Source organism: Ceratotherium simum, chromosome 32 (assembly GCF_057802395.1).
Source record: "Ceratotherium simum simum isolate JZ-2026a chromosome 32, ASM5780239v1, whole genome shotgun sequence".
In the NCBI taxonomy this organism is placed as follows: Eukaryota; Metazoa; Chordata; class Mammalia; order Perissodactyla; family Rhinocerotidae; genus Ceratotherium; species Ceratotherium simum.
Window position 1 is genome coordinate 8,027,901 of NC_141931.1, and position 19,221 is coordinate 8,047,121.

At 39.5% G+C, this 19,221-nt stretch overlaps 1 protein-coding gene across 2 annotated transcripts in view; it reads left to right on the forward strand.

Moving 5' to 3' along the window:
- ODAD2 (outer dynein arm docking complex subunit 2) overlaps positions 1-16,228 on the forward strand; it is a 181,530-nt gene extending 165,302 nt beyond the window's left edge. For both annotated transcript variants that reach the window (XM_004425263.3, XM_087420714.1), the window contains one exon: positions 15,757-16,228. In XM_004425263.3, the coding sequence (XP_004425320.1) occupies positions 15,757-15,870 (114 nt within the window). In that variant the 3' untranslated portion in view covers positions 15,871-16,228. The remainder of the gene's footprint in view (positions 1-15,756) is intronic.
- The last annotated feature ends 2,993 nt before the right edge of the window (positions 16,229-19,221 follow it).

Genomic DNA, 19,221 nt, shown 5'->3' on the forward strand with positions numbered 1-19,221 from the left:
GTGGAGGGATACACTTATATGGTGACTGACAAACAATAATGTACCAAAAAAATTTCACAATAAAAAAAAAAATGTCACCCTTCCTTGGTTCTGTGATTCCAGTCTTCTGGTCCTCCTCCTACTTCTTTGATGACTCATCTTTGTAGGCCTCACTTCTTTCTGGCCAATCCACTTGTTATAACTTTTTAAATAACATAAGTAATATATGTTCACTGAAAAAAAATTAGAAGCTAAAGATGAACAGAAGGGAAAAATATCACCTGGCGCCTGCTAAGGACGACCCCAGTGAACCCTTTTGGGGAACTAGAATTTTATGCCTAGAGCATTAGGGAATCATGGAAATATTTTGAGAAGGGGAATCCGTTTTTCTTTTTGCCTTTCAGAAGTTACTTTGGTTTGAGAATGGATGGGAACAGGATGGAAGATGAGTTAGGCAGCAGTTCGGAGAGAGAGATAATGATGGCTTCAACTGAGGTCATAGCACTAGGGATGGAGAGGAATGGTGGATTCATGAGATATTTGGGAAGTGAAAACAATAGGACTTGGTGACTTTTTGGATGTAAAGAATGAGGAAGAAGGTGAAAGAGGACACCTAAATGTCTGGGTTGGGTGACTGGATTTAAGGATGATAAAAGGAGCCTGTTTGTAGAGGAAAACGAGAGTTGATTTGGGACATATTGGCTTTGAACATCTTGGAAGACATAGAATAGAGATGTGATATATATACTTAATAGGTATATGAAAACTTAAAGACTATTTGAGGGCCATGGTTCATGAAATAATGAGAATGGATGACATTTCTCTTGGAGGGTGTATAGAGAAAAGAAAAAAATGAGAGGGTTGAAGGACATACCATGATGTCCTGAGTCATACCCTGATGGGCAAAAAAGAGGATTCCACAAAAGAAGCAATTAGAATATTAAAGAGAAAAAAATCCAATTTAGAGATTATTTTATTTTATTATATTATTTTAAAGAGAAGAGATTATTTTAAGCACAAGGGCATGACCAACAGGACAGATGTTATGGAAAAGCCAAGTAAGACAAGAACTAAAAGTGTCCACTGGATTCATAGCAAAGCGATTTCTGATAATCTTGAAAAAGAGGAAATGGAGGCAGCAAGTGGGGGCCACTCTTGGAAAAGTTTGGCTGAGAAGGAGAGGAAGCAAGGATGATAGCTGGAAAGGGAGTAAGGAGGTCTGAGTGGTTTTTCCTTTTCTTGCTTCATTTTGTTTCTGTTCTGAGACAGCCCAGCCAACCTGAGCATGTTTCAGTGCTAATTGGCAAGAGCGGGAAGAGAGGGGAGGCAGTGCGGATACCAGAAAGAGTGAGGATAATGGGGAAGGGAGCTTCTGGAGGAGGTGGAGAGGCCCTCAGAGCTGGAGGACAAGGAGACGAGTCTAGCCTGGAGGAGAGACACCTCTTGAACATGATAGTGGGCAAGGAGGAGAGGATGGGCGTACCTGCAGCGGAAATCTGTGACTGTGGTGGCGGGGAGCTGGGCGATTTCCCTTTTTGTGACTTCTGTTTTCCCTATCAAGTAGGAGGCAAAGGCACATTCTGAGGGTGAGGGAACTGAAGTGTGGGTTAGATGATTTGAGGAGAATAGAGAAGGTTTCAAATAGCTGCTGTGGAGAATGAAAGTTGATCAGACAGACACCCAGGCAGAATCAAGAGCCAAGTGAGATGAGAGATCACGAATGTCTGTGCCATTGCACCAATTTGTGTGCATGATCCAGAAGCCTGGTTGAGATCCAGGATTTCAATTTGTTATATTGGTTTGATAGGAGAATAGAGAAAAGAGAGCTAAACCTAGTGACAGAAAGCAGTTGACATGGTGGACTATAGAAGGTAGGCCAGAGCAGGGAGATTGTAAAGATAGGTAAGTACCTCCTGTGTTCTTGATCCCATTCTGTCTCTTTCAGAACTTGGAACTTCTGATAGAGGGCAATTAGAGGCAGAGATGGAGCAATTGCTGGTATTAATAAAGTCCAGGTGTAACCATGAGAATGGTTGGTTAATGTGGAACACAGGTGAAGATCAACTGCATTGAGGAGGTCACTGAGGCTAGAGGAGAGGTTATTATTGTTTGGATCAAACTGTTTTGTTTTATTTTGAGATGAGATGTCATTTGAAGTAACAATTTTATCACATTACAAAAAATATATATTCAGTAGCTCAGATGTTAGGAAGGACTGCCATTCCCATCATCGTGTAGGAAATAGTGTCTTAAATCCTCCCCTCTGTTTTCCATGCCCTAGGCAAAGTATGTTTGGAGGGAATTCTGTATATTGTCCAGCTTCTGATAATTTATTCGGGTTATGGATTGTCTCACTCTTGTAAGCATGTTGTTTCTATCTTACATGGAGCTGGCCTAGACTTAGAACTAAACTCTTTTTTCTTGTCTGCCCTGCTAACTTCTACCCCATGAAAACAACAACCAAATCAAAACAAACAAAACAAGAACATTCTTATAAGGTCATTTTGTGCAAAGCAAAAAAAAAAAAATCAGAGGTTTGGAGTGATGGAAGGGAATATTATGGCAACAACTTCCAAGTCGAGTATTACATATGGCAGTTCTTTTAAAGTCCCATGGCCATTTCTGAACTGGGCTTCCATTCTCCCAGTAGATCACTTAGCTGTCTCTTCTCTTCTCTGATTTTTCACCTTAAAAAGAAGAAGAAAAGATTCTCCCAAATTCCCAGTCCTAGTGATTGTTTTCTTTAGGCTGTGCCTTCAAAGTCAGCTCCAGATCTTTTTGCATATCAAAAACTTGGCCTAATCATTAAATTCAGGCAAAGGATGATAGTGGTTCAGATCGCAGCAATGGAGGTATGAGAAGACGTCAGATTCTGGGTACATTCTGAAGGTAGAGCCAATGGGTTTCATTCATGGCTTGCATAAGGGCTATGAGAGAAAGAGAGAAGTCAAGGATACTTCAAGGTTTTTGGCCCAAGCAACTGGAGAGATGAGTTGACATCAAGAGAGATGGGGAGGCTGTGGGAAAGCAGATTTTTGATGAGAGGATCAGGAGTTCATCTTTGTGAAATTTGAGGTGCATTTTTATATCCAAGTTGAGATGTCAAGCAGGCAGTTGAATGATCTAAGTTCAGGTCAGAGCTGGAAACTTAAAATTCGGAGGAGTCACAATTAAGTCTACCTCATTCCACTTGTATACCTGTATGTGTATGTATATGTATATGTATACAACTTCCCTCCAAAAAGTTTATTTTAAAATATTCTCTCACAAAACCAATCTAACAATAGGACATAGACAACCACATAGACTTTCAGTCTCTCCTCACTGGGAGACAATGCGAGTTAAATGCAGGCACTGTAACCAGAGCTGATCTAAAGAAGGCATTTTTCCTGAAGTCTGAGACCACCCATATCACCCTCCAATAAAGCACAAAGTTAACAAGCCCCATCTATGTGCTCAAAATTTCCAGTCATCCAACAAGTAACTGACATCTGAAGGACATCTTGAACCTGAAAGATAGAGACCAAAACAAACAGAAACAAACACACACACCAGTCCTTGGAAGAAACAGAGTGTAGCAGAGAGAAGAAAAAAAATTAATATCCTCAGAGTGATATAAAAGGTATTGCATCCATGAAACCAGAGCAGGACTTTATAAAAAACAAGATTCAGGGAGCACAAATTCAATAGAAGAGTTGGAAAATAAATTTAAAGAAATCTCTCAGAAAATAGAGCAAAAAGATAAAGAGATGAAATAGGAAAGGAAAGATTAAAAAAAAATTAGAGAACCAGTACAAAAGATCTAACTTCAGAATATTAGTACCAAAAAGAGATAACTGAGAAAATGGAGAGGAGGAAATGAAATGAAATAATTCAAGAAAATTTCCCAGAATTGAAGTGCATGAATTGCCATATTGAAAGGGCCCATCAAGACTCCTGCATACGATGGATAAAAACAGACCTATGACAGGAAACAGCATTGGAAAATTTTAGAACATTAAGTAAAATTTTTTTTTTCTTTTCTTTCTTTCTTTTCTTTTTGGTGAGGAAGATTAGCCCTGAGCTAACATCTGTGCCCATCTTTCTCTATTTTATGTGGGACACCTGCCACAGTGTGGCTTGATGAACGGTACACAGTTCTGTGCCCAGGATCCAAACCTGCCAATCCCAGGCCACTGAAGCAGAGCACACGAACTTAACCACTACACCACCAGCCTGGGCCCTAAGTAAAATTTTTAAAAAGATCTTATAATCTTCAAAAGAGAAAGAAGGAGAGAAAGAAAGAATGAGAGAGAGAGAGAAAAAGAGAGAGATCACACCCAAACATCAAAAATCACTTTGGACTTCTCAACAGTGACACGGGAAGCAAGAATACAGTGGAGCAATGCCTTCAAAACTCTCCCAACTCTTAAAAATTACTTCCAACCTAGAATTCTATACCCAGGCAAACTGTTAATCAAGTATGAGAGAAGATATGTAAGTCTTAAGACATTTACCTCCTTTGCACATTTTTCAAGAAGCTACTGGAGGATATGATTATGCCAATATCTTTTAAAACTACAAATAGAATGTTGATTAGCCCAACTTACATTCTCTTTTTTTTCTGATGAGGAAGATTGGCCCTGAGCTAACAACTGTGCCCATCTTTCTCTATTTTGTATGTGGGACACCTCCACAGCATGGCTTGATGAGCAGTATGTAGGTCTGCGCCCAGGATCCAAACCCACGAACCCCAGGCCACTGAAGCGGAGGGCATGAACTTAACTCCTGTGCCACCGGGCTGGCCCCCCACTTGTATTCTAAGTCATACTTGGTCTTGTCTTGACCACATATTGATGAAGTTCCTGACTGCTCTGTTTCCTGGATCATTTTACCCCACAGAAATGTCCTTTGACCTACCACTAAGAACCAGAGGAAAGCCATAGTGAAACCCAAAGCAGAAAATACAGAGCAGTCTGTTCCCCCCACTATATCCCTATAAGACTTGCAGTCCCCAGTCCATATTACAGCCTACCAGAGGCCCTGACTCCTGTGAGCCCTGTCTCTCGGGGCTCACTTATTTCTCCAGGAGGGACTCTTGGAACCTATCACAGAAACAGAACTTGACAGGGACTCAGAGACCCTGTCCTGCTGACCTTCCCCTGAGGGCCTCTTGCCTTTCCTTATATGGAGGGCCCACCCACATGACTCTGCCTCCACTGGGTAGCAGCAACCTGACTCCTTCATGAGAGGTCAATCATGCCAGCCAATACTGGGCACATTTTGTCATCTGTCACTTGTTACTAGCATCAGGTTGGGTGTGCAGTACCTGAAGTGTGTTTTCTATTGGAGTAACAATGGCTGACAACTAGACAGCAGTTACGTGAGTTAGGCCTTGTTCTGAGAACTTGACAAATATAACTTTGCCTCCTCTATGGAGGTATTATAGATAATGATAAACATGTGACTTTCACAGGTGGCTTCCCCTTGCACATTCCCCTTGGCCCTTATTGATGGCACCTTTTGCTACCTCATTGTTGCCTCCTTCAGAGCAGTTGCAGGCCTGGTACAGATCTTTTTCATATAAGTCTTGGAAAGGTCAAGCAGGGGAAGAGATTAACGTTCACGATTAAAAATATTAATTGTCAGTTTATTTCACTTCTCTATGGTCTTCTCCACATTCCTTTGCTTAGATTGAGTTTTCTAACTTCAACATCTTCCAACCCCATAGGAAAAAGTAGAATACTTGACTAAAAAAGCATTTGAGTTCTGATCTGCCTTGCAAACTTGAGTTTATAGGATAATCTTTTGCAAGAGGAAGGTAGAGTAGGTCTTTTTAACTACTCTAATAACACAAGAGGTGTGGATGAGCTCTGATTTCCTCTAATATATGTTAATAAATAACATAGTTTAGCCTTACCCTTCTGTGAATATTTAAAATTCGGACCACTTCCCTAGTCATCCGACTTCTCCTATTTCCCCGTGCAAATATATTCCAGATGTAATGCATTCATCCTCGCTTCATTGATATCTACCTCATGCCTTTGTTTACCTGCGGGGGTCTGATGTTCTTCTGGGCTAGAGCCTGACTCAGGAGGAAACTCTAATTTGAATAAGAACTGATCGATCTATTATAACAAACATAGAGTTTTGTTAGTGCTGCTGCCTTGCCTTACATTTTTGTTCTCTTGACAGGCCCCACAAGCCTCCTGTTAACATATCGATTCTCAGTATAACTAGACTAAAATTGCTTGTTTGGATCAATCCAATTGGAACTCTAACAGAAAAAGTGAGCTGACAGCAAATTTATTTTAATCTTTCTAGTCAACAACAACCAACCTCCCACTGGAGATAACACCAACAGTAGTAAATAATAACAATCGTCATGTATGATCATGTAGTACAAGCACTTAGGTTTAGTATCTCATTTAATCACCACTTCTGTCTTCTTGAAAGGTTGCTATTAAAAATCCTAATTTTACTGATAAGAAAACTGAGGCCCAGGGAGCCGTACCTCAGGTCATACCCAGTTAGGAGGAGCTGGGATTCAAACCCAAAGCCTGAACTCACAGCCACTACACCTCATAATCTCTGAGAACACACTTTTTTTTCCACTACCAGAGAATGATGTTTGCACTTTGATCTATCCAGTAGCAGAATGCAATTCTAAACGACCCTGTCCACACATATCTCTTTATCCATCCTCCTCCTAGCATTTCTTTAGCATTCTTATCCAGGAAACTTCCGTATGCACAGGTATTCTTTATATTTGATAGGAATAAAAACTGAAGAGCAACTTGAAGCCATTCCAGATGATCCCATGAGCTTCTGCCCCAGGCATGCAGAGACTCGCTGCTTCCTTTTCCTCTAATGTAGGGAGCAGAGCGCCACAGTCTCCTGGTCCAGCCAGTAATCAAGTCATTCTCCATTTCTAGCATTTCTGGCATTCTTTAGAAGACTGTTAGGGCTCTCTTTATTATGCATTCCATTTCTACCACCCAATACTGGAGACTTAACACTAATCTGTGTGTGTGTTTCTGTGTGTCTGTCAGGGCACAAAAGCTCTCCAGTGGAAGTCTTCTGAAAAAACAACATGGAAGAAAAACCAGAGGACAAATCAACTCAAATGTGAGCAAACATCTGCACAGAAAGGGCATTAGCTGGAACAAGTAGAACCCCCTTTTGAGCTTTGCTGACATGGACCCCGCATCACGTAAACATGGCAGGCACTTCTGTCACTACAAGGCTGACAGACACCACTAAAAGAGGAGCCCCTTGATTCACTTCACTGACCAAACAGAATGGAAGGTTTGCCCCCACCAGCAAATGTAAAATATGTTTTGAGGCCCACAGCTCTGGTGTGCTGTCATATGAAATGAATTACTAAGGCCCAAAGTCGGGATGTGAAAGAAACCACTGTGGAGCCAGCCAACCTGGATAGCCAGGAAGCCATGGGGCAGGGCAGAGGCAGTCCAAATGCATTTCATATTCCTGAGTTGTTCGTTAGGGCCACAACCACACCTCAATGCCTTGTAAAGGGGAAAACAGTAAAAGGGTTCACAGTTCAAATCAGCTCCAGGAACTCAAGATGTTTCTGGAAAACCCACTAAGCTCGGTGTGCATGCAGGTATTTCCGAGCTCATCCGGCTCTAATTAAAACTCATATTTCCAGTCTGTGTTCACCCAAACAATGTCAAGTCAAACCACAAGAAAATCTGTTATCACTCAAGTTAGTACATATTTTTCATACAACTGAAATATTATATAAAATAATGAACTGCTAGATATAAGAGTAAAAATTGAATGCAGACACCGATTCCCAAGCTACCGCTGTCTCACCTTCCAGGGGATGTGAATCACAGGTCACAGCCGTGTACTGAGGGCATGCGCCTTCAGATCAAAAACCTTTAGAGGAAGGATTCGCGTTAGCACGATCCACAAACCACACTTTGTGCCCCTCCCCACGTCCTGGTTCACGCCAAAGTTGTAAAAAGTTATGTGTTTGAATGCTGTTATAAAGTGCTCTATGCAATTAAGTTTTAAAACAAGGGGGCTAGTTTTCCTTCAGTGTATATGTGAACCTCCCAATAAATTTAAAGTCCTTGGGTGTGTTTGGAGGAGGGGGAGGATTAAAAAGAGGAAAGTTTTTGAAAGGAACAAACACTTCAAAACGGTAAACCTGAGATGTTTTCCCCCTTATAATATTAAAAATGTTTTTATAGATGGAAAAAGTCTACAGATCAAAACATGTATACCGAAAAACTGTACACTGATTCCATAATCACTTGTACCCAATTTGCGTCTCACTTTCCTAGGAAAAGTCCTCCTTTTAAGTAATTATTGCAAAGTATGACAAACCCCCTTCACTTTACTGGTGGGTTAGTGATTTGAAAGCACATGTGGTTCTTTCTTTCTGTTAGCTGCCCGCCAAATGCAGGATTTTGCACTGAGTTTCTGTGATGTGGATGTTTATATTCGTTTTAAAGCATTCCTCTAAGTGCCCTAGTTTGCATGTGAAGCTCTTAAGAAAAATAAAAGCCTATATTCCTGAGCTTCATTCAAAAGCAAGACACATACATAGTATCTATTGTTCAGATAGTAGTTGGGGAAAGCAGCACATTCCTATTAAATTTGTTAAAGCATCAGTAGCACCTAGCCTCTGGGTGTATAACAGAGCAATGAGTAACAGTCCTTGACAACAAAATAAAATTCAGGGAAAACAATCAATTCAGATGGCAACATCACCAAAAGAGAGTCGTCAGAGTGCTTCTCAAATATCAAGCCATTCATACCCTGAGCACACAGAAAATTCTACACCTTCAACTCTACCCCCTTGATTAAGAAGTTTCTGCTAAGGAAAATGGGCAGAGCAGGATAAATTAACTAGTAAAGAATAAATCACGGCGCCTGGCACATAGTGAGCTTGGTAGCTAGTAAAATCATTTCACGTTGTGCAAACGTTAGGTAACCCGTGGGCCTGTTGACAGTGTCATTCAAGGTACGTTTAAGGAAGCACGCTCACCGCCCACCATGTGTGCCATTCTAAGCCACACTTTTCTCCTTTTACCTGTTTTTTAAAGTTTTGCTCTTCCTTATACTTTAGGACTTCAAAATACTGGACTGCTGGGCTCTACTGGTCAAGTTTTTAGGCTAAACATTCACTAACCTCCATATGGGATATAAAATGAAACCTCATGGTTAATGCCAGAAACTTAGGCAAAATTAATTCCCCAAAGAGTGGTAATCCTCTTAATGCATTCAGGACTAGAAGTTAGTCAGGTAATAGAAAAAGTCATTTACAGAGTAGAGTCATAAAAAGGGTCCTGTGTTGATTAAACATTGTGTTCTAACGTAAAGAATGTGAATGCACAGTAGATGCTCCCGTCAGCAACACTTATCTAGCTGACTCCTGGAATAGCCACCAGGCTGCAGGCTCTGTGTGAAACACCAAGATGCCAACAGCGTGCCACACGTTAGGACTAGTACATTTCACGCTCACACTTCATCAGTTTATGTAATAAGAAATTATGTAAGTGGCATCAAGGGTTTGCGAATAAATACGACTGACTCTTGGAAAGCTGGAGAGGGGACCACAGAACAACAACCAGGTCAGAGGGAGTACGGGCAAAATGCAGGTTCAGTTTGGGCAGGCATCAGGCCAAGGGGCTGCTTTCCAAGGGAGCCATGCGAGGTGGCAGTGGCAACAGCTGATGCCAAGTGAAGGCAGGGTCATTGGTGCCCATGGAGGTCAACCAGAGATGAGGTGAGGCCTGGAGCAAGTGCTGACAGGGGCTAGACTGACCTTAGGGCCAAAATTCCTGCTTCCTCATTCCTCCCAAACTAACCGGGGCTGGGCTCCAGGGAATAAATGCCAGAACCAGACTTCAGAACTGGCAAAGTCATCACCATGATAATGAATACCGTTTATGGAGCACTGACTTTGTACTGGGCACTGGGTGTATGCAATTTAAATGCATGACCTGTGTGAAGCCAAGCTACCTCATGGTCCGGTCCTGACATGGAAATGCAGTCAGAGACACAGAAGCCAGGCAACCAAGTAGATCCTGAAAGTAGTTTTAATCCTAGTTTCACTCTCTTGAAAATAGAGAGCACACTCATACACTGTTAAACTTCTTTAAAATCCTCTTATCTTTCTTACACTCAGTAAATCTCTCTTACCATAAAGCTGCTCCTAAAATAACCCCATTACTCCAAGCTCTCCAAACTCTTTCTTCAAAACAGGATAGAAGCTCCTCCCTCTCTCCTCCTTCCTCCTTTCCTTCCCCATCTGTTGTTTTCTTCTCTCTCACAAGGAATCCTCTGCCCTTTCCAGTGTAAATTCCCCCAGTCTGTGCTTCTCCAGTTTTCCTTCTCACATGCTGCATACTTGGATCCAAACAAGGCTCAGGAAACAATCAGAACGGGAAGAGGGGAAGTAGGGGAGATAAAGGATGTAAAGACAGCAAGAGGCTGTGAATACAGGTGTTCAAACATTTTTTAAAGTTGTATGTTATCTCATTCATCTTCACAATAACCCTCAGAGGTAGGTGATCCCATTTCACCTATGAGAAGGTAGAGGTAAGAGGTTCAGTAACTTGCCCAGTAAATGGAAGAGTCAGGATACAAATCCGAAGAGCTGTGACCTTAAAGCCCACCCCCTTGACTACTGTTCGACACTGCCTTTTCTAGAAAGGAGCAGCACAGCATAAGGCAAGTGTCTAGTTCCCTACTCAGATAGTCAGGGTTCATAGCTAGGACTCTATTTCACTGCTTCCCAGATTTAGAAAACATCAGCAACAAAACTATTGGAGGAGAGACCAGGGACCAGATCAGAAGCAAGGCAGGCTGGCCCTGTGAGGTAGGGTTACAATGATGGAGGTAGGCAAGTAAAATGTGTGCAAGAATGAAAAAAAAGGGTGGATGAACTTCTCCTAGAAATATATATTTAGAAGAAATAGTCTAAACTTCCGACAATTACATCTACTTTAGAAGTTTTCATATAATAGTAAGGTGATGTATAAACAAATAAATTGATAGATAAATATGCTGAACTATATATCAAGAGTTGAAAGTTGCAAGCTAGGAAAGGGATTTAAGTGTGAGTTGCTACACAAAGACATCTAGGCCGTGTGCTACAGTAACCAAGGAGAGCTGGTGACTCTGTTCTTCCTTCCCATTATTTCCTCTTCCTGCAGAGAGAGAGAGAGAGTTCTGTCTCTCAGAAATTCTCTGTCTCTAAAGAGAATAAGAATATAGGATAAATTAAGTATATGTGTTTGTGTGTGTAACATGTGTGTGTATGTGTACAAAATTTCTTAACAATCTTATACTGACCTACATTCCCATGACCAGACCCTGGACCTTGTCAATACTCAAAACAACTTTATCTATGAAATCTTAAACTCCACATATTCCATTCTCAGACTAGAATATCCTCTTTTTCAACTTCTCACTTATTCCTACACTTTGATCCCACTAAAACTGTTTTCCTACTTCATTGAGTTCTCTCATCCTAATTCTCCCAGATTGTCAGTAGCCTTCTGTTCTTACTTCCCTTCCAGCCCAGATGGGACCAAATCGCTGTTCAAATGAATTACAATCCTGTAATCTATTTCCTCTGTCCTACACCTAGGTTATTGAATGATGCTGGAGAAAAACTGAACAATGCTGTTAAAAGATAAACTGAGGCACTGTTAAAATTTACAAGAGTTTATTTGTGCAAACATTGATTCAAATAGGGTAGTGCCAAACTGAAAGTGGTTAGGAGGGCTCCACCAACAGGAGGTAGGGCAAGGTTTTTATAGAGATGACCCAGAGACAAAGCATGGCAATTATTTGATAGGCTATAGCTTAAGTGGTTGCCTTGATTGGGAAAGCCTAAGTGGCTGTTGGTGATTGGTTGTCCTTGGGTTTCATTTGTTAGATTCGAGTGCATTGACCCTGGTGTAGTTTTTGGTTTGCTTAGGTAGCCTACCAAGGCATTTGAGCCAGCTCATCGAATGGCCTTCTTATTTAATTACATTAAAAATGCAAAATTCACAAAGCATGAGCTTCTGCAAATGGCCCTGTTCCCCTCATTCAGAAGAGAGTATTTCTTTCTCTTGAATCTCAGAAGACTGATTATGTCTCATTCCCTTTTGTTTCTCTAGAATTTTGCCCCTTGTTGGTGAACTTCACAATTTAGGAAATTACTCTGGAGGCAGTATGAATGATTAATTACAGGGGGCCAAGAAAGGGTACAAAGACAGTGGGAAGCTGTTGTAGGTTTTACAGGGGTGGTGAGTGACAGTAGCAATAGAGAGAAGCGAATGTCTTTTAAATAAGTGTAGGCTGTTGAATCACAAGAATATGATAATTAGTTGGATAGGATGCAGGAGAGATGAGAGTGTGAGGGAGTGTGAGGCAGGAAGATTTCTGGCTTGAGCAACTAAGTGGTGATATCTATTGTTGATATGGGAGAATATTGGGGGATTCAGGTTTAGAGAGAAAAATTTAAAATTTCATTTGGAATATATTGAGTTTGAGATAGCTGTGAGACTTCCAAGTGGAGATTTCTAAGAAGCATTGGATTTGAAGTGTGCCATTAAAAAGAAGGTTCTGAGGTGGAGATATAAATTTAGAAGATGGTTCCATGTGAATGACATTTGAAGTTAGGTAGTGAAAGAAATCATCTAGGGGAGAGAACAGAATGAAAACAGAAAAGGAATTTGTTCTAAGGAACTCTAACAATTTATGGTTGGAAGGAGGAGAAAGAGCCATCAATGAAGAGTGAGAAGATCAGGACAAATGGATATGAAGAAAACCAGGAGGGTGTGATATAAGAAGCCAAAAGCAGAGACAATTTCAAAAAGGAGAAAGTGGTCAATTATATCAAATGCCATTAAGGGGTCACATAGGGTGAGGACTCAAATGTGTCTATTGCCCTTTGCAATGTGGAAGTTATTGATGACCTTCGAGAGGGCTGTTTCGGTGGAGAGCTAAAGGCAGAAGCCAACTTAGAGTGAGTTGAATGGAATTTAAGATTGGAGAGAGTGGGTCCAGACAACTCTTTAAAGAAATTTGTTTATAAAGGGAAAAAAATGAGTCAAATGGTGGGCTTTTTGGGAGGAGGTGGTGGTTGTTTTTTAAGATATGGAGATGTGCATTTAAGTGATAATGGAAAGGATTCAGTAGAAGGAAGAGGTTCAAGATAAAGTAAGAAGAGAGGGAGCACGTGGTGGTAAAATGTCCTAAGGAGAAGGAGACTGGATGGAGAATACAAGTGGAGTGGTGGACCTTGAAGAGAGAGATAGAAGGAGAGATACATCCATTATAACTGGAAGAGAAGGAGAAAAAGGTGTGTTAAGATGCGGGTAGGTTTACAGATTTGGTTGAAGTAGTTCCTATCTAATGACTTCTATCAAGTTTATGAAGGAGCCCTTCTAGGTTATCTGCTGAGAATGGGGGCTGTAAGGAAGAGTTGGAGATTGGAGAACAATGAAGAAGATTTGAAATAGGCATAAGAAAGAGTGAGAAAATGACCTAATGAGAGAGAGATATGTGTAGATTGCTGGGCAGTAATGAGAATCCAGTTGAGGTTGGATTTACAGTGGATTCATTTGCCTTGTTGTATACATATTGGCTCCAGCAGGGCTTCATTACAGGTGGGGGCCTGCGGAAGACAGAGTTGGTTATGGTTTTAGTGGATGGGTGTCATAAGGAGGTTTAAGAAACTGGTAAGAGAGCCAGCCTGATGGCCTAGTGGTTAAAGTTCGGCGCTCTCACCGCTTCAGCGGCCCCGGTTCGTTTCCCGGTCACAGAACCACACCACCCATCTGTCAGTTGCCAAGCTATGGCGGTGGCTCACATAGAAGAACTAGAAGGACTTACAGCTAGGATATACAACCATGCACTGGGGCTTTGGGAGAAAAAAAAAAGAGAGAAAGATTGGCAATAGATGTTAGCTCAGGGCGAATCTTTCAAAAAAGAAAAAAAAAAACTGGTAAGAGAGTGGTTGAAAAGATGTACTGTGGAATCTAAACTGATTGTGGAGGAAGTGAAGACAAGAGATGGTTAAAGAAAAAGTATATAGGTCAATGGACTAGAGGTTGTGATGAGAACAAACAAGTAAGTTCAACAGCCAAGTCAGAGGAGAAGAAATTGTTCTCAGAGAGTTTGGAGGCTGGACTGTTGAGAGTGATGAAATATAAAGACCAGGCTGTGACCCTAGAAGTGGGGGGCTAAAGTTGAAGATCATTAGAATGAGGTGGTCAGGGAACTGAGGCTAGCCATCCTTCAATACCCCAATCTGATCAAGATTTTCTCATATACAACCTTCTAAATGTTTTATATTTTTCTTTTCTTATTTAAATCATTAATCCACCTGGAATTGATGTTTATGTATGATGTGAGATTACCATTTTTGTTTTCTTCTACTTGGATAACCAACTGTCCTTGGGCCATTTGTTGAATAGTTTAGTCCCTAAATATCCCTTGAATTGATTCCTTCTGTGATATTCCTGGATCCTGCTTTATTCAATCCTTGTCACTTCTAGCCTGAAGTGTTGTGGTAGCCTTCAGTCTCTTCTCTCTACAGTCCATATTCTATAAGTTGCCATATAAGTTATCTTTCTAAAATACAAATATGACCCTGTCACTCTCCTGATTAAAGTGCTTAAATAACTGCTTTTTATTACCTACAGAATAAAAGCCAAACTCCTGAGCCTGCCATATTAAGATGTTTTACAATATTTCTCTTGACACCATTTCTTTGCTCATCAAGTTATTCTCATTTTCTGACATTATGCACATTTTTACTTAACTGCTGTTGTATAGAAAACATACGATTTGAATTAAATTTTTAAATCTTTTATCAGAACTACTAGTTAGAATCACAATTGATAGATTTTAAAAGTTCTAATGCATTTATTTGACATTTATTTGGCATCTATTATCTATTAGGCACTATATGGTATTATAAGTTTCAGAGTTTACCATCAAAAGTACAGACAACATTAATCCAAATATCTGTTAAAAGGGAAGAATATAAGTGTAGCAACACACATTTGAGTAAACAGTTGTGCGAGTTGTAATGAGGAAGAAATGGCATTTTGATGGAAATCAGTGGATGCTTGGTGGAAAAGTTAGCTGTAGCTGGGTCGTGCAAGATGGATAAAGTTTCGAGAGTCAGAGAAGGGGAAGGGAGGACATTTTAGGTAGAGGGATGACATCAAGCAAGGCAAGGGAAGTAGGGAAGTGTGACCTTGGAGTACGAGATGGAGCAGGAGAAAAATGAATGACTTGTAATCTGAGGCCAGAACACAAAAATCCTTTAAGGACAGGTTAATAGACTGGGCTCTAGTTAGATGGCATTGGGAGTCAATGAAAGTCTCTATTAAGGGCCTGATATAATTAGGTTGTGACATGATCAGGTGCATTGGAATGCAGAGAGATTAAATCTAAGAGGATGTACTAATAGTCTAGGCCTGATATGCTTGTCCTGGGAGGTGGAAAAGCTAGAAAGGATGCAAGAGAAATTTCACACAGGATCCATAACAGTTAGATAACCAGAGACAGGAGAGAGAAGCAGGTCTAGCTCAGCTCCAGAAAATAGAAAGGTAAGAATTTCATGAACAATTCCTGCATCTGATTAAACACCGTTTATATCTGTATTTGCCCAAATGGAATTTCTTATACTTTTTTTGATGACTTTTAAAAATATTTAATATTTAAAATTATTTTCATAGCTTAACTTTACATCTTTAGATTAATGGTTTTATTCTGATTTCCCTTCTCCTCCTCCTCCTTTATGTGTGACAGCTGCTACTGGATATGGTTGGGTCCCCGGATCAGGAGCTCCAGGAAGCTGCAGCTGGTTGTATATCCAACATCCGCAGGCTGGCTCTTGCTACAGAAAAGGCAAGATACACTTGAAGTTTGAAAAGACATTACAAGCTACCAAATTTTACAGGACACAGAACGTGTCACTCCCATGGCCAGGAAGCCTAAATTGGGAAACATTTATTAGCCAATCCTTGACAAACAAGCAAATGTCTGAATGAAAACACACGAATTAAAAATGCAAAGAATGCTGTTCATCCAAAAGTCGCGTGGATATTTTTATTCTATTTAATGTTTTAGGGATATGCCATGTAATGAAATGTAAAGCCAATAAATTCTGGATAATTTTCCAGGAATTTGAGAATATATGTATACGATGTATATATATATATATTTCACTGATGCTTTTGTATTTGTGATGATTTTAATAAAAGATATGGCCTTCCCAGTGTGCAGTTTGATAGTCGTTCATGAATGTCTTTAGAATTCCCTTTCTGTTAAACCCATCTAACTGTCCTGTCATTATGGGTTTGTCTGTTTGATCACTTGCAACCCATGGGAGAGTTATGAGAAGATGTGCTGATTTCACAAACTGTTATTAAATAGAATTTAGAGTTAAGCAGCTGGACTTGAGAGATCATCCTGAGGTCATTCCAGATTTCTCCTAAATACTATCAAACATCTGAGAAGATAATGTATAACTGTCACTGTACCAGATAATGCAAATCACAAAAACATAAGCAATGGGTGAGATTTTTGCTTTTGCACTTACAAAGCATAAACAATGCTATGTTTTATTTCCCTCACAGGATCCACCAACACTTTTATGGAAAGAATTAATTTATGCTGATGTAAGGATAATATTACTTCACATAAAATTGCTTTGAATTTCTGAACTTGTTTTCAGCACACAAAGTACTTTTTAAAAAGTGGCTACAAAGGATTAATAGCATTTTATCACGTTATAGAAACATTAGAAGCCACTTAAAAGAATCATATATGTAACCTCAGTGTGCTGAAATGTTTGGGAACTAACGGTCCCAACCATCTGACACTAGCCAGGAAAATAGCTTTGTATGCATCAGCTCTGTAAACGGGCAGTCTCAGTTAATGCTTTAAAGAGCAGGCAAGGAGGTTTTATTGAAAAATATTAACATTAATTAAACATACTGTGTGTGTTTGTTATAATTGGGAGAAGATCATAAACTTAATTGAATTAAATGTAAATAATTTGTATGAAATGAAAAGCCTGTACAGGATGAAAATTATACCAGTGATAGGTTCTCCAATAAAAAGATTAGGCATTTCTGAGAATTGTAAGGTTTTGTAAAACACCACTTCACCTTCAGCTTTTCAAAGGAGGTTATAAAAGAGGATAAAAGGAACAAGGAAATGATATGAATGCTAACTAAAAGCTGAATTTAACTAATAGTGTAAATCCTTTCAACAGTAGATGTTTCTAATGTTTAAGTCACTGTTTAGCTGTTTCACTAATATTAAAAATACTTCTAGAAATTATGGATTATGACAGCTATAAAAAATGAATAAATATATTATTGATATATTTTTATTAACGGACGTTTTCACCATTGTCTTAAGATTTTAAAATATTCTTGGAATTATTGGGCCCTGGGAGTGAAGGGAAGCAATAGGCAAAACACAGCAGCACAAAAGAACTGGCTGAACAATAGAGAAGGAAGATTGTTCCTTTACAATATGCTTGACAGAGGAAGCTTGGGGCTTCCGTTTGTATGATTAATAAACACGTAAGGGGCCAGCCCCATGGCATAGTGGTTAAGTTTGGCACGCTCTGCTTTGGCAGCCCGGGTTTGGTTCCTGGGCGTGGACCTACACCATTTGTTGGCAGCCATGCTGTGGTGGCAACCCACATACAAAATGGAGGAAGATTGGCACAGATGTTAGCTCAGGGTGAATCTTCCTTAGAAAAAATATAAATAAAAATAAACATAAATGCCTAAAATAAAAGCAACAGTGCCATTTTAAAAGAAACTAAGCACTTGGAAACACATAAAGGAAATTAACATGAAAATCATCTTGTGTATTTCTAAGATTTTTCTTTTTAATTCTTAAACACCAGAAATGTAGTACCTTTGGAGTAAACAAATGAGAAGCTGAATTTAAAGGTCAGTTTTGGCTTTTTGTGGTGAAATGACACAACAGAAAACTCTGATCTTACTAGAAAAATGTCAAAGGCAGTGAAAGCACCCAGAGCTATCAGAGAATAAACAGGTAGAAGATCTCACCGTTTCTTTGTTACCCCATGCTGCAGGAACGTGCACTTTTTTTTTTCATTCGTTTTTGTATAAGATTTTTTGTATTATATTTATTTTCTGATATTTAAAGCTGGTGACATTAATTCTTTATAAGTTCTCAGCAACTAAGTTCTTTTTTAGTTTTTATTCTTCCCCAGGACACCCTGGGAATCCACTATGCTCTCAGTGATAGCCAGCTGTTTCAGTTTGACGGGAGTTTAAGGTGGAAGGAGTTTAAATATATATTCCTTGGCCTTCCACTCTAGTTTGCAAGGTTTCCCTTTAGAAGTCCTTGCCATGATCATTCTGCCGTTTGTAGGTTGTCAATGTTCTTTTGCTACCTTCAGGATGACTTGTGCTAAAAATAACTTGTCTCTTTTTAAAAACTTTTCTAGGTTCTGAAAGTGAATGGAAGGTTAGATTTCTTAGGGGATGGCTTTGTGCATCTTGTTATTTTGATAGTTTTGGTGTTACCATTATTCATCTCTAAGGCATTTGCATGGAATTGAGAGACGATGATCCAAAATATTCAGAAAATTTATTTCCACTTAGGAAAATGAGAATCTCCATTGTTGATAAACAGACAACCAAGAGCCCTGAGTAAATCCTTTCTTTTTCTTTTACCTAATGGGATTGAGTTAAAAAGATAAAAGAAAATTTTGCAGTCCAAATAATTGAAGATGTTTAATCTCATTCCATGGAAGATTTAGAATGGAATAGGCTACATCCATTCCTATAATTCAGTGAAAACAATAAGGAAACACACTTATGTAAGAACCTCAATGCCTCAAATGCATTAAATGCCAAAAATAAATAAATAAATAAACCCCAATGTTCCTCATGTACTTAAGTGTAGAAAGTGGAATTCTCTTCCTCAGTGAGAATGGAGTAAAAAGGAACCACATTTTATATACAGCTACTAAATGTAGACACTGTATTAGGTACTTCCTACTCATGATCTCATTTAAAATACAGGAGAATTGGTAAAATAGATAATCTCATATCATACTAGGTTTTATCTAAATGGGCACAAATCATTCTGCAAGGACGGTTTGGCAATGCAAAAAACTTTATAATTTTGTGTTCCTTTTGGATTATGCCCAAGGGTTTATCTACAAGGGTGATAACCACATCATTGTTTTTTTTTAATTTTTTTAAATTTTTTGTTTAT